This window comes from Ranitomeya variabilis, chromosome 5 (assembly GCF_051348905.1).
Source record: "Ranitomeya variabilis isolate aRanVar5 chromosome 5, aRanVar5.hap1, whole genome shotgun sequence".
Classification (NCBI taxonomy): domain Eukaryota; kingdom Metazoa; phylum Chordata; class Amphibia; order Anura; family Dendrobatidae; genus Ranitomeya; species Ranitomeya variabilis.
The window spans coordinates 249594122-249608544 of record NC_135236.1 but is presented as its reverse complement, the minus strand read 5'-3'; the positions used below and the strand labels follow the sequence as shown (position 1 = coordinate 249608544).

General features: G+C 42.3%; 1 protein-coding gene across 1 annotated transcript in view; it reads right to left on the bottom strand.

Moving 5' to 3' along the window:
- The window catches only part of SNX1 (sorting nexin 1), a 77412-nt gene that overhangs the window by 41737 nt on the left and 21252 nt on the right, over positions 1 to 14423 (bottom strand). The window contains exons 3-8 of the mRNA XM_077264003.1: positions 12921 to 13042; positions 12338 to 12404; positions 11706 to 11749; positions 10956 to 11097; positions 5977 to 6055; positions 1203 to 1278 (exon numbers count right to left, since the gene is read on the bottom strand). Of these exons, the coding sequence (XP_077120118.1) occupies positions 1203 to 1278; positions 5977 to 6055; positions 10956 to 11097; positions 11706 to 11749; positions 12338 to 12404; positions 12921 to 13042 (530 nt within the window). The remainder of the gene's footprint in view (positions 1 to 1202; positions 1279 to 5976; positions 6056 to 10955; positions 11098 to 11705; positions 11750 to 12337; positions 12405 to 12920; positions 13043 to 14423) is intronic.

Here is a 14423-nt window from a genome sequence, read left to right as displayed (position 1 = left end):
ATACTGAGGTAAAATAGGGACCAAATACTGAACGTGTGAACGTGGCCTAATGGTCTGACTCTTCTAGGAAAGAGGTTAAAGTACTGTCTTGTCTGCTAGTATGAAACACCATGCAACAGATCTCGCTTTTTGCACTGGCTAGCTCAGGGAAGTGGAAACTGCACTACCTGTTTCCTTCTATGATACACCCTGCTGAGAGGTCTCAGCCTGCTATTCGGACTTATTAAGGAGAGTGGTCAGATTACTGACAGGTTCGCTAGGCGATACATTCAGCTAGAAAATCCTTGCTTGCTGATCTGAAACACCCTGTGAAGGGGTCAAAGTACCGTGTTGCTCGTTTGTACATCTTTTAGATGTTCTGACTCACTTGCTAGAATGTCTGGAGCCACCATAAGACAGAGGAAGCACCACAGGCCAAAAAGGAAGACATGGCAAAAGAGGCTGTAAGAAAAGGCATACTCAACTGTTCTGGAGAGGCTTGGTCCTTGGAATCCCAAAACCATTCTATTGCTTAACTCAATGCACTACACTCTGGGGGGCGGAATTCAAAAAGGCAAAAGGACTATGTGCCCCAGTACATGAGTTTTGACTGCGTCAAGTTACTATGGTCCTGCCACTCCGAAGAGAAAGAATACAGACTGACCACTATGGGCTTTTTTCTCCGTTACTAATGGCCCATCCCACTCTGTTACGCAAAACTAAAGAAAAAAGTTTAGAAATCTGCCGGAGGGAAAAAACATTAGCAAAAAGAGGTGCAAGACCCAGACCTGTGTTTCCTCCTACCTAACTTTAAGCTAAACTGAATGGCTAGGTGGCAGCAGGCCAGGGGTAGTCTGTTAGGGAGGAACAGATTTTTCTTTTTAGAGTTAGCTTCCTGGTGCCAGCAGATTTCCCGTGTCCCCCAATGACATGTCTGTAAAACACTTATAATAAACATCAGTGTGCTGCCCAGTTTTTTTTTATTGGACAGCACTCAGACCACTGGGTATGTCCTATTCTATTCCCCACCATAGGATCAGAATAAGACATGCTCAGAATTTCTAAAATCTCATTATCAGATCTGTCATTTTCATGGATGTGTGAGTGGATATGTGAGACTCTATGGTTCAGAGTGCTGGCCGATAAAACATCAGACAGCACTCGGACAGGTCACACGGATGTGATTATATACACTAATATGTATTTTAAGCTTTAACTCTCACCTCTTCCTTCTCCAAAAATTCACGGACATCTGGGTCTTGTAACAGAGTAGGGTGGCTAACAACTCTTTGAAGGTATCTGTATCAAACATGAAGGCAGTGTACATACAACAGTCAACAGAAGTAATAGAACTGTGTAATAAATCATCCATGAAATGTAAGATCTAATTATCATCTAAAGTTCAAAATTAAACAAAATTAGTTAAATCCTAATATTGTAAAAAAAAACAGGAGACTACCTTAAGAAAACTAACTGAACATGTAGTCCTCCATGTGAGTAAAAACTGCATACAAAATTGTCAATGCAAAATGTTGCATTACTGAACTTGTCAAACCTCTATACAAATGTAAGCAATAGTCCATGACAATTCTTTAAGACAGAGGAAATCAGTCAGCGTAATACCTGCTTTCTGAACTGAATATACACACGTGGTCAAAATTGTTAGTACCCATCCTTTAATGACAGAAAAACTCACAAAGGTCAAAGAAATAACTTGAATCTGACAAAAGTAATAATAAATCAATGAAAATGAACAAATGAAACTCAGACATTGCTTTTCAACCATGCTTCCACAGAATTTTTTAAAAATTAAACTCATGAAATAAGCCTGGACAGAAATGATGGTACCCTTAACGTAATATTTTGTTGCACAACTTTTTGAGGCAATCACACGATTCCTGCAACTGTCAATGAGACTTCTGCACCTCTCGACAGGTATTTTGGCCCACTCAAGAGCAAACTGCTCCAGTTATCTCGTGTTTGAAGGTTGCCTTTTCCAGACGGCATGTTTCAGCTCTTTCCAAAGATGCTCAATAGGATTTAGATTTAGCTGTGAGTTTTGGGTCATTATCCTGTTGCAAGACCCATGACAGAGACCAAGCTTTCTGACACTGGGCAGCACATATCTCTCTAGAATCCCTTGATAGTCTTGAGATTTCATTGTACCCTGCACAGATTCTAGACACCCTCTGTCAGATGCAGAAAAGCAGCCCCAGAACATAACAGAGCCTCCTCCATGTTTCACAGCAGGGACATTGTTCTTTTCTTGATATGCTTCATTTTTCAGTCTGATGTTCCTTGCTAAAAAGTTGTTTTTGTCTCATCTGTCCATAGGACTTTCTCCCAGAAGCATTGTGGCTTGTCAACATGTAGTTTGGCAAATTCCAGTCTGGCTTTTCTATGATTTTTTTTCAACAATGGTGGGTCATTCCATATCAAGTGATCCAAATATGAATATTTTTTTTTACCTGACGTCTTTAGATTTTTTTTTTTTTAAATGAAGTACAACTTTAGCTAAATACAAAGTTTTTAATTTTTTTCTTCATCAGTTAATTTTTTACAGACTTCTAAAGTTTTGAAAAAGCGCAAATTTTGCCCTGGTATGGCTTTACATTTTTTATCATATCTTGGGCTAGAATTAAGATAAAGAGGTGTGAGAGGCATCATTTTTCTCAGAACGGTACTGGCTTTCATTTGATATGTCACAAGACTATGCTTCTTTATATTTTGTTTTGGAGAACTCTAATTCAAAATTTTGATGCGCAATTGTGAAAAAAAGTATGTTTTAAAATTGTGAAAAAAATGCATGTGTGTTACTTGTGTCCTTGTTTATATTTGTACAGGGTTTCAACTTGGGACCTATCAAATTTTTTTTTGTTTTTTAAGCCTTGAATCATTTAATTTTATGTTTGTGTGAGTTTCTTCCTTTTTTCTTTTCAAATTACAACTTATTGAATTCAACTTTTATATGCAACAATAAAGAAACACAAAAAACAAATATCAAAGTGCCAAAATAAATATATCTTAAAGGGAATCTGTCACCTACTTTTTCGTATTTAAGCTGTGGCCACCGCCTTTAGGGGCTTATCTATAGCATTCTTTAATGCTGTAGATAAGCCCCCCAATGTAACCTGAAAGATAAGAAAAACAAGTTAGATTATACTCACCGGGGGGCGGTCCGGTCCAATGGGCGTCGCGGTCCGGGTCTGGCCCCTCCCATCTTCATGCAATGACGTCCTCTTCCTTGCTTCTGTCGCGGCTCCTGCTCAGGCTTACTTTATCTGCCCTGTTGCGGGCAGCGCAAAGCACTGCAGTGCGCAGGTGCCAGGCTTCTCGGACCTTGTCCGGCGCCTGCGCACTGCAGTACTTTGCGCTGCCCTCAACAGGGCAGATAAAGTACGCCTGCGCAGGAGCCGCGACAGAAGCAAGCAAGAGGACGTCATCGCATGAAGATGGGAGGCGCCAGACCCGGACCGCGACACCCATCGGACCGGACTGCACCGGACCGCCCCCCCAGTGAGTATAATCTAACCTCTTTTTCTTATCATTCAGGTTACATCGGGGGGCTTATCTACAGCATTAGAGAATGCTGTAGATAAGCCCCTGATGCCGGTGGCCGAAGCATATAGTAGGTGACAGATTCCCTTTAATCATCATAACACAACTTGCTCAGCATTTTCAACCAGAATGCATTGAACAAACCAAAAGAAAAAAGGTGATCATATCCTCAAGTGTGATTTTCTAAATACAGTCTCATCCTAATTATATGTTAAAAAAATTAAAACAACCAATATTTGTATCACCTATTTATATATGTAACAATTTTTTTTCTATTATATCACTAAACATGTCATTTATGACGTGTTTAAGAAGAATAGTACAGTAGTTAAATACTCGATCTATAAAATATGAACTAATCAAACAATTAATAGTACGTTTTTAAAATGGCCTTTTATCATCAATGTGTCTCTTCTAGTGGGTGAAATGTCATCTTGTCCAAAAGCGTTTACTAGCAATGGCCATTTCTTTTTGTGTCAAAGAGTATGTATGGCCGGTCATGGTGTTCGGCTCCACCTGAGTTAATATTTGTTTTTTTATTACCTTTTAAAATGTCTGGTTTTCTTGGACGCACAAAAGATGGCACTGGACCAGAAGGTGCAAAAAAGTCAATTCTACTTCTTCATTTTCACAATCTTTGGAGAGTACAGTAGCCAGCCAATCATATTCACAGGTCACATAACCAGTTATGTCAACCATTGCGAATCTTGTGCCGCCTTCTACCAAGTCATCGACTTCACTGTCTTTGCTGAATGAAAAAAACCCTGTTTTTATTTCTGTTTCACTACATGGAATGACAGTGTGGTATTGCTGAGTCCCTGTGATGGGTTCTGCTTCCTGTAACCGAGGTTTTAGAAAATTCTCCTCTTCGTAGTCCTGGTTTGTACAATACATGAACTGGATATTAAGAATAGCTTTCTCACTCCATTAGAAAAGTTGCCTGGGTGTTAAGATTTGGTGTGAATACGGCCTCTGGAGGCCCGAGCTGCCGGACGGTCATCTGCTCTGCATTCACTGTCTACCCCTGCTCATTCTCAACCCTAACAAAGCTTCCTCCTCTGTCCTCTCCTACTTCTAAGCTGTAACATAATAGTACAGTAATATCTAACAATCATGGATTATTTGGTAAATATAGACCCCACACTTTTAGACCACAGGCTGAACAGATCTGAATTGGAGATTTTCAAATTGACATTGTAATAGTTTTATTTTTTAAAATATGATCCCATCACTATCCCAGCTTGTATTTTGGTACAGATGTGGCTAGGAGCATAGCAGGCACATATGCAGTTTTTGAAATTTTGAAATTAAACTTTTTTTTTTTTTTCGGAAATGCGTTTTAAAATTTTGCGTTTGCGTTCGCATGGGTAAAATATTATCAAAGATACTCTTGTGACATATCTGGTGAAAGCCTGTACAGTTCTGAGTAGAATGGTGCTTATTTTGTTTCTCTATCTTTTTTTCTAGCCTGAGTTATGAGGAGAAATGTAAAGGCAGGCAACACCGAAATTCGCACTGTTTCCAAACTTTGAAAATCAATTAAAAAAATAGATATATATCTAGAATTTTTTCTTCACATTTTGCATTCTCTGACACACTATTCGCAAATAACAAAATCTCAAAAGAATTAAAAATATGGAGGTAAAAATCATTGGTTCACTTGACATGGAATGACCCTGGTGTCCTCCTTGGTCGTCTTCCATGAAGTCCACTTTGGCTCATACAATGACGGATGGTGCGAGCTGACACTGATGTTCCTTGAGCTTGAAGTTCACCTTTAATTTGTTTAGAAGTTTTTTTATTACCATTCGTATTATCCGTCTCTTTGATTTGTCATCAATTCTCCTCCTGCAGCCACGTCCAGGGAGGTTGGCTACAGTCCCATGGATCTTACATTTCTGAATAATATCTGCAACTGTAGTCACAGGAACATCAAGCTGCTTGGAGATGGTCTTATAACTTTTTCCTTTAACATGTTTGTCTATAATTTTCTTTCTAATCTCCTGAGACAACTCTTTCCTTCGCTTCCTCTGGTCCATGTTGAGTGTGATACACACCATGTCACCAAACAGCACAGTGAGTATCTGTAGCCCTATATACAGGCCACTCACTGATTCCAAGATTGTAGGCACCTATGATGCTTGTTAGTGGACACACCTTGATTTAACATGTCCCTTTTGTCACATTATTTTCAGGGGTACCATCATTTCTGTCCAGGCCTATTTCATGAGGTTTATTTTTTTTTAAACATTCTGGAAGCATGGTTGAAAAGCAATGTCTGACTTTTATTTGTTCATTTTTTATTTATTATTACTTTTGTCAGATTCAAGTTATTTCAGTGACCATTGTGAGTTTTTCTGTCATTATACGAGGGGTACCAACAATTTTGACCACGTGTGTATATCATGAGATTTCTTTAGGCACCATTTTGCCTTCTACCTCTCCAAAGCAGCTCGTCTTCTCTCCAGAAATTCAGCTGAAGAAGAATCCTCTTTTCCCACCTTCACTTTGGTCATACCTGAACAAAAAGAACATGCATCAGATAAGCAGCATTTTCCAAGCAAGAAAAAAATGCAAATTTACAAGTATAAACAATAGTTTTGTGGCCATAAAACATCCACATCGCTTTGCCATATTCTTGATTTTTACAAAGCGAAAAATACTAGATACTAACATTTGACTTCTTCCCAGCTTTCAAATGTACCTTCAGAAGCGAAGAAGAGATCTAAGAGCTAGCCTTCTATAAATGTAGACATACTTTGGGGATGCATTCGTGCAGGGGAGCATTCGTGTAAAGTACTTTTTTTCTAAGTACTCGGCAGTTATAACATGGCAGTTAGACAGGGCAGGAGACAGGTAAGAATCTAAATCTATTCACTATTCATTTGGAACAGAACAAATACTCACCATATGTATTTGAATAATCTATATCCTGGCTGCTGCATTCACTCATATTCACCACCCTTGCATAAACTCTTTACACTCCATCCATATTGGCCCCTCTGTTCTTGCCTCTCCTATGTATAGCACTCATGCTCTGTTCACATTGCTTAACAGTACAGATCCATTCAGTCCCACCATCCAACACAAGAGACGCTCTCACAAATCACTTAACCCTCTGCTCACTCTTTCTATCCTCCTTCTCCTAGTTGCTGGAGACATCTCTCCAAACCCCGGCCCCCCATGTTATAACCAGTCAAACCTCCCAATTGCTACACCCAGAAACCCCTCTAACCTTATTAATATTCCATGCATGCCTTCTGTCTCTTTCAATTGTGCCCATTGGAATTCTCGCTCTGTGTGTAATAAACTCTCCTTCAGTCATGACTTTTTCATTTCTAACTCTCTCAATCTCCTGGCTCTTACTGAAACCTGGATCCAGCAGTCAGACACCACCGCTGCTGCTGCTCTTTCATATGGTGGACTACACTTTTCTCATACCCCAAGATCAGACAACAGAGCAGGTGGAGGCGTTGGTCTGCTCCTTTCACCCAAATGTACCTTCCAAGTTATCCCCCAAGTACCCTCACTTGTATTCCCTTCCTTTGAGGTCCATGCTGTCAGACTCTACGCCTCCTTCTCCATGCGAGTAGCGGTGGTGTATCGTCCTCCTGGCCCCTCTCATCAGTTCCTGGATCACTTTGCCACCTGGCTTCCACACTTTCTCTCCTGTGACACCCCCAACCTTATCATGGGTGATTTCAACATCCCCATTGCTTCTCCCCTTTCCCCGTCTGCTTCTCACCTTTTATCTCTAACCTCCTCTTTCGGCCTCTCGCAGCATACTTAAGGTACCTTCACACGAAACGACATCGCTAGCGATCCGTGACGTTGCAGCGTCCTGGCTAGCGATATCGTTTCGTTTGACACGCAGCAGCGATCAGGATCCTGCTGTGATGTCGCTGGTCGCTGAATAAAGTCCAGAACTTTATTTGGTCGTCCGATCGCTGTGTATCGTTGTGTTTGAAAGCAAAAGCAACGATACCAGCGATGTTTTACACTGGTAACCAGGGTAAACATCGGGTTACCAAGCGCAGGGCCGCGCTTAGTAACCCGATGTTTACCCTGGTTACCAGCGTAAAAGTAAAAAAAAACAAACAGTACATACTCACCTGCGCGTCCCCCAGCGTCTGCGTCCTGACACTTACTAAGCGCCGGCCCTAAAGTGAAAGCACAGCGGTGACGTCACCGCTGTGCTGTTAGGGCCGGAGCTCAGTCAGTGTCAGGAAGCAGACGCTGGGGGACGCACAGGTGAGCATGTACTGTTTGTTTTTTTTACTTTTACGCTGGTAACCAGGGTAAACATCGGGTTACTAAGCGCGACCCTGCGCTTAGCAACCCGATGTTTACCCTGGTTACCCGGGGACCTCGGCATCGTTGGTCGCTGGAGAGCGGTCTGTGTGACAGCTCTCCAGCGATCAAACAGCGACGCTGCAGCGATCGGCATCGTTGTCGCTATCGCTGCAGCGTCGCTTCGTGTGAAGGTACCTTAACTCTTCAACGCATGAAGATGGAAACTCCCTTTACTTGTTCTTCTCCTGGCTTTGCTCAGTGGACGATTTCACAAACTCCCCTCTCCCGCTCTCTGACCACAACCTTCTTTCATTCTCTTTCAAGAACTGCCATCCCGCTCAGGTCACCCCCACTTTCCACACTTATAGAAACCTACAGGCCATTAACACCCAGAAACTTATGAAGAACTTGCAGTCCTCATTGGCCCCAATCTCCTCCATCTCATGTCCTGATTCTGCTCTGAAGCATTACAATGAAACCCTGCAAAGTGCCCTGGATGAAGCTGCACCTCCTATACATAGAACAACTCAGCACAGACGGCAACAACCGTGGCACACGCTGCAAACACGTGTCCTGCAGCGGTGCTCCAGGTGCGCCGAACGTCTGTGGAGAAAATCTAATCTACCCGAAGAATTCATCCATTATAAGTTCATTCTTAAAAAATACAACTCTGCCCTTCACCTCTCCAAAGAAACCTATTTCAACATCCTCATCACCTCACTGTCAAATAACCCTAAACGTCTCTGACACTTTCCAGTCCCTACTCAACCCAAGAGAGCAGGCCCCAACCACGGATCTCCGCGCTGACGATCTGGCCAATTACTTCAAAGAAAAAATTGACCACATTCGACAGGAAATCATCTCCCAATCTCTTCATACCATGCACTGTCCTCCCTCCCCCACTGCATCTAGTTCACTCTCTGCCTTTGAGCCAGTTACAGAAGAAGTAATCAGGCTCCTTGCATCTTCTCGCCCGACCGCTTGCACCAGTGACCCCATTCCGTCACATCTCCTCCAGTCCCTTTCCCCGGCTATCACCTCTCACCTAACAAAAATATTCAACCTCTCTCTCACTTCCGGTATTTTTCCCTCCTCATTTAAGCATGCCATCATACATCCATTACTTAAAAAACCCTCCCTCGACCAAAACTGTGCCGCTAATTATAGACCTGTCTCTAACCTTCCCTTCATCTCCAAACTCCTGGAACGCCTGGTCCACTCCCGTCTTACCCGCTATCTCTCAGATAACTCTCTTCTCGACCCTCTTCAATCTGGCTTCCGCTCTTTACACTCTACTGAAACTGCCCTTACTAAAGTCTCTAATGACCTACTAACAGCTAAATCTAATGGTCATTACTCCATGCTAATTCTCTTGGATCTCTCCGCAGCATTCGATACTGTGGATCATCAGCTCCTCCTCACTATGCTCTGCTCCATCGGCCTCAAGGACACCGTTCTCTCCTGGTTCTCCTCTTATCTCTCTGACCGATCCTTCACTGTATGTTTTGCTGGTTCCTCCTCCTCTCACCTTCCCCTTACTGTTGGGGTTCCTCAAGGATCAGTCCTAGGCCCCCTCCTCTTCTCTTTGTATACTGCCCCTATTGGACAAACAATCAGTAGATTTGGTTTCCAGTACCATCTCTATGCTGACGACACCCAATTATACACCTCTTCTCCTGTTATCACGCCGACCTTTTTAGAAAACACCAGTGATTGTCTTACCGCTGTCTCTAACACATCATGTCCTCCCTCTATCTGAAACTGAACCTGTCAAAAACTGAACTCCTCGTGTTCCCTCCCTCTACTAACCTACCTTTGCCTAACATTGCCATCTCCGTGTGCGGTTCCACCATTACTCCAAAGCAACATGCCCGCTGCCTTGGGGTCATCCTTGATTCCGAGCTTTCATTCACCCCCCACATCCGATCACTGGCTCGCTCTTCTTATCTGCATCTCAAAAACATTTCTAGAATTCGCCCTTTTCTTACTTTCGACTCTGCAAAAACTCTTACTGTTTCACTTATTCATTCTCGTCTGGACTATTGTAACTCTCTACTAATCGGCCTCCCTCTTACCAAACTCTCCCCGCTCCAATCTGTCCTGAATGCTGCAGCCAGGATCATATTCCTCACCAACCGTTACACCGATGCCTCTACCTTGTGCCAGTCATTACACTGGCTACCCCATCCACTCCAGAATCCAGTACAAAACTACTACCCTCATCCACAAAGCACTCCATGGCTCAGCACCACCCTACATCTCCTCTCTGGTCTCAGTCTACCACCCTACCCGTGCCCCCCGCTCCGCTAATGACCTCAGGTTAGCATCCTCAATAATCAGAACCTCCCACTCCCGTCTCCAAGACTTCACACGTGCTGCGCCGATTCTTTGGAATGCACTACCCAAGTTAATACGATTAATCCCCACAGTTTTAAGCGTGCCCTAAAAACTCATTTGTTCAGATTGGCCTACCGCCTCAACGCATTAACCTAACTATCCCTGTGTGGCCTATTAAAAAAAAAAAAACATAATCAGGTTCCTCGCATCATGTTCTCATGCACTTTATGCAGTTAATAGCACTCTGTGTCTGTACTGCTACACTTAGGCAGTTAACTGGTGCATGCAGCTTTACATGAACACCCGTGCCTTACACTATGGCTGGTCCAAATAATTAAAGCAATTGTTACCAACCACCTCTCGTGTCTCCCCTTTTCCTCAGTTTGTAAGCTTGCGAGCAGGGCCCTCATTCCTCCTGGTATCTATTTTGAACTGTGATTTCTGTTATGCTGTAATGTCTATTGTATGTACAAGTCCCCTCTATAATTAGTAAAGCGCTGCGGAATATGTTGGCGCTATATAAATAAAAATTATTATTATTATTATAATAGAAGCAGATAAATTATTAGTGCAATCTGTGTGGCCACACAGGGACCCAAGAGGTAGGGGGCCCACATCCACCTCCAAAACAGGTAGAATTGTGCATTATGATGGGCTATTGGACTACAAGGGGCCCATATATTGTTCTTGCACAGAGGCCCTCTTCTGTCTGTGTCCACAGGGTGTGCCTTGAATATATTCCATGTAAATGGAACTAGGCAAAGAATTAATGTAATAGTACTACTCACCTATGAGGCTTTTCTCAGGAGGTGGAGCGATTATGACGCCTTGATGGGTATGCTTTTCAGAAAGCTTCTCAAAAAGGCCTAGGAAGTCACTGAACCGCCTCCTCACAGTGAAATGCTTGCTTCTGAACATTGGCAAATTGGTCTGGGATAAAAAACGCCAAATTGACAAATAATTGAAACAAATTGAATTCTGTCCATTTTCTCAAATAGACCCTTGGATCTGAAACATTCTTTCATATTTCATGACTCCTCTGGAAACTCTAAAGCCCCCAATACAGCTTAGATGGCTGACTACTAAATGATGGTTCGGCTGATTGTTCTGCCGGCAGCTATCTTGTCTGTCTTTCCCATATACAGGAATTCTCGCTCTGCAGAGATTTCCTATGTTCGAGATGCTGTAAGACATCTCTGGTGGCAGTTCATCACAGGGAGAACCAAAAGGATGGTCCGTGTTAAATCAGACATGTCAGATCCTTAACGCCCATGACAATCATCTGCCCAAAGTCCCATACAAATTGGACTGTCAGCCAAACCAGTTGACATTGGCCTAATTTGTATGAGGTGGTCGTAGGCGAGACAAATAGGGAGCACTTGCTATTTATGTGAGGCATTAACCTCCCACAATAACTAAAAATCCAGTAGACCCCTTCTTACATTGCTGGACCGTACTAAGCCAATCACGTTTCACACAGGCATTAGTGAATACAGAATTACTAAAATGTAATGACTTCACTGGCAGCCATTACTTACCTGAGTTGATACTTGATAAGCTACATATGCATTCATACCATCACCTAAAAGAAAGGAATAATCATGACCAAAATTGCTAATTAATCTTGATAAACAATGATCTAGGTATCATAGCACAAGATCAGTAGCCAACATGACTGAGGCGTTATCCAGCCTATATAAAAACATTACTGGGAGAAAGCGTGGGGTTGAAAAAAACAAATCAGACAAACTCGCCTACTATCACCACCGTGGAGGCAGCGAGGGTCCCTACATAGGAAATGACTGTACCGTTCTTCAGTCAAATTACTACGATTGGCTGTAAGGTTACAAGACTAGCGTGCCGTAAGAGAAACGATCAACATGGTATTTATATTCAGTTGACCGCTGCTGCCAATCGCAGACCTCTTTGTTTACCGTTCCAGAGCAGACCACAGGAGAGGCCTGTATTCAATCCACAGGAGTGAGGGCAGGCGAGTACGGTATATTTAATTTTGATTTCACATCACCTATGCTCCCAGCATCAACATGCACTAGTATATCTACTGTATGCAATCAGCTCTGCTATGTACTCCAGAGGATTTTTACTAATTACAAACTACATAGAATATAATTAAACAGTCTTCTGAGGTAGAGAACACAGAAGCGCTCACCAATCTTCTCTGGATCTGTGATACTGATGTTCAGTTCAAATTGATCCTCCTGTTCTTCCTCTTCTAACTAAAAGCAAGGAAAATGAGTCAATAAGCAATCAGCACCGTGCTAGGTCTTCCTCCCATCTACATCAGTTATGTAGTTACAGTTATGACTTATTTCAGATGACCAAACAATACAAAAAGTTGTACCCGAGTCCAAAGCATGATGGATTGAATTCATTTTTGGTTCTGTTTTTAACAAAGTGCAGATTTATATGATTTTGAGTAATTTTGTAAAGAAGCAAATTTCAGTTAAATGTTTTGTTTGCTTAAAATTGTTATTTTCCTAAAGTTAGGGACAATCTACCAACGTGGAATTCATTTCAGCACACTGTCACATTAGTAAGATCACACCAACACAGTGACAGCTTGATCTATATGATGGCACAACAGCAAATTTCAACACTGCAGCATCTTGCAATTATTTTTAGTGCTGGAGGTATTTTTAAGATCGTTTTTCTTATTTTCTGCCTTATGCTAGTGTGTGAAACGGTGGCTATTGCTTCTGGGATAGAAGGTACATGAATCTTTTGCAGATTACCTCTTCATATGTTTTTTGCTTGGAGGTAGCAGAAGCAGCTGCAATAAGTGCTGGGGTACTAAGAGGTGTCTCCTTTTTCTGATTGTTACGTGAGCTGTCCACGGAAAGCTTGACAGTAGATTCTGTAGACAAAAATATAATATCAGAAATATCCAACAAAGAAGGGTTATTCTAGGCACTAAGTCACTTTTTTCTTTGTGTTATTTCAACCCAAATCCTCAGAAATAGCCTCATGGGAACTCTTCTGGGTGGTGCATGCTTAAAGAGCATATATTATATCGGCATAGATCGGTCCATGGACCCGTAGAAGTGCCAGCAAGGCATGAAACGGCCGTAGTCCGGAAGGTCTCAATATTCATGAAAAAACTCCCCTGACACCTGCACCTCCGCAAATATCAATGTAACCAATTTTATGGATTAAAACCACATCTTGAAGAAGGATCAGTTGAGTGCGGTTTTTCTTGTTACTTTTGCAGATAGAACATCAGAAAAGAGACAAGACCACAGAAAAAAAAAATTCATTATTTTAGTTTCACATTTGCCTGTTGTAGATGAGGATCAAGTAGCAGACCCTTTACCACACAAGAAGAAGCTTGTAATCTATCATAATCAAGGCAATCAGAAGCTGTCAGCCAAGGGTCCTACTGAGGCTACATTCACACATCCGTGAGTTTACCATCTGAGTGAGAAAGACTTTTTTTTCCTCAGGTGTCACACACATTGCATCTGTTTCTTTATCCATTGTCTTTACAATGGATCAGTTTAAAAGCGGATTTAACTTAGATGGAACTCTGAAGTTCTGTGCCTTCAATGTTTCATCCATTTTATGTGGATCTCTGTAGACTGTAATTGAGGAGTCTGATCTGCAAAATAGAGGATAGGACATGCTCTGAGTCTTATGGATCGGACAAATGGATCTGGTTTTCAAAAACGTGTGTGCATGGATCAATGAAATGGGTTGTCGGTGAAGGAAAAAAAACAAAAAAATAAAGCAGATAGCACACCATGTCACACAAATGTGTAAATGCAGCCTTACACTAATAACAAAACCAGGAGGATCAAACATATGAAAACCCAACGTATCCAGGCCATGTTTCCACAGCAGATGTTGATGGAAAGCCAAGAGAAGCTGGAGTGATGAAGGATTCAGAGGAATATCTAGAACCTACAGGCAACAGAACAAAGCACGTCACTGCTCTGCGTGCTCTACCAGGATGGTTTCCTGTACACCTAGCAGTTACCTTACTCAATAGGAAGATATTGGCAACAACACAACTATACAACAAGAAAGTGACCCCCCAGTGCAGGGAGGGCAGTGTAAACATACCTAGGGTGATGGTCATGCAGGACCAAGTACACTATATCTTAAACGGGTCTTATCAAGTTCGCCATCCCCCTTCCCTGCTTCGTGTGGATGACATGTACTACGTCATCCACAGTGTCCAGCATGGCGCTGCTGTGCAGGCGTATTTCTCTCTGCCCTGCCCTAGTAAGGTATTGCAG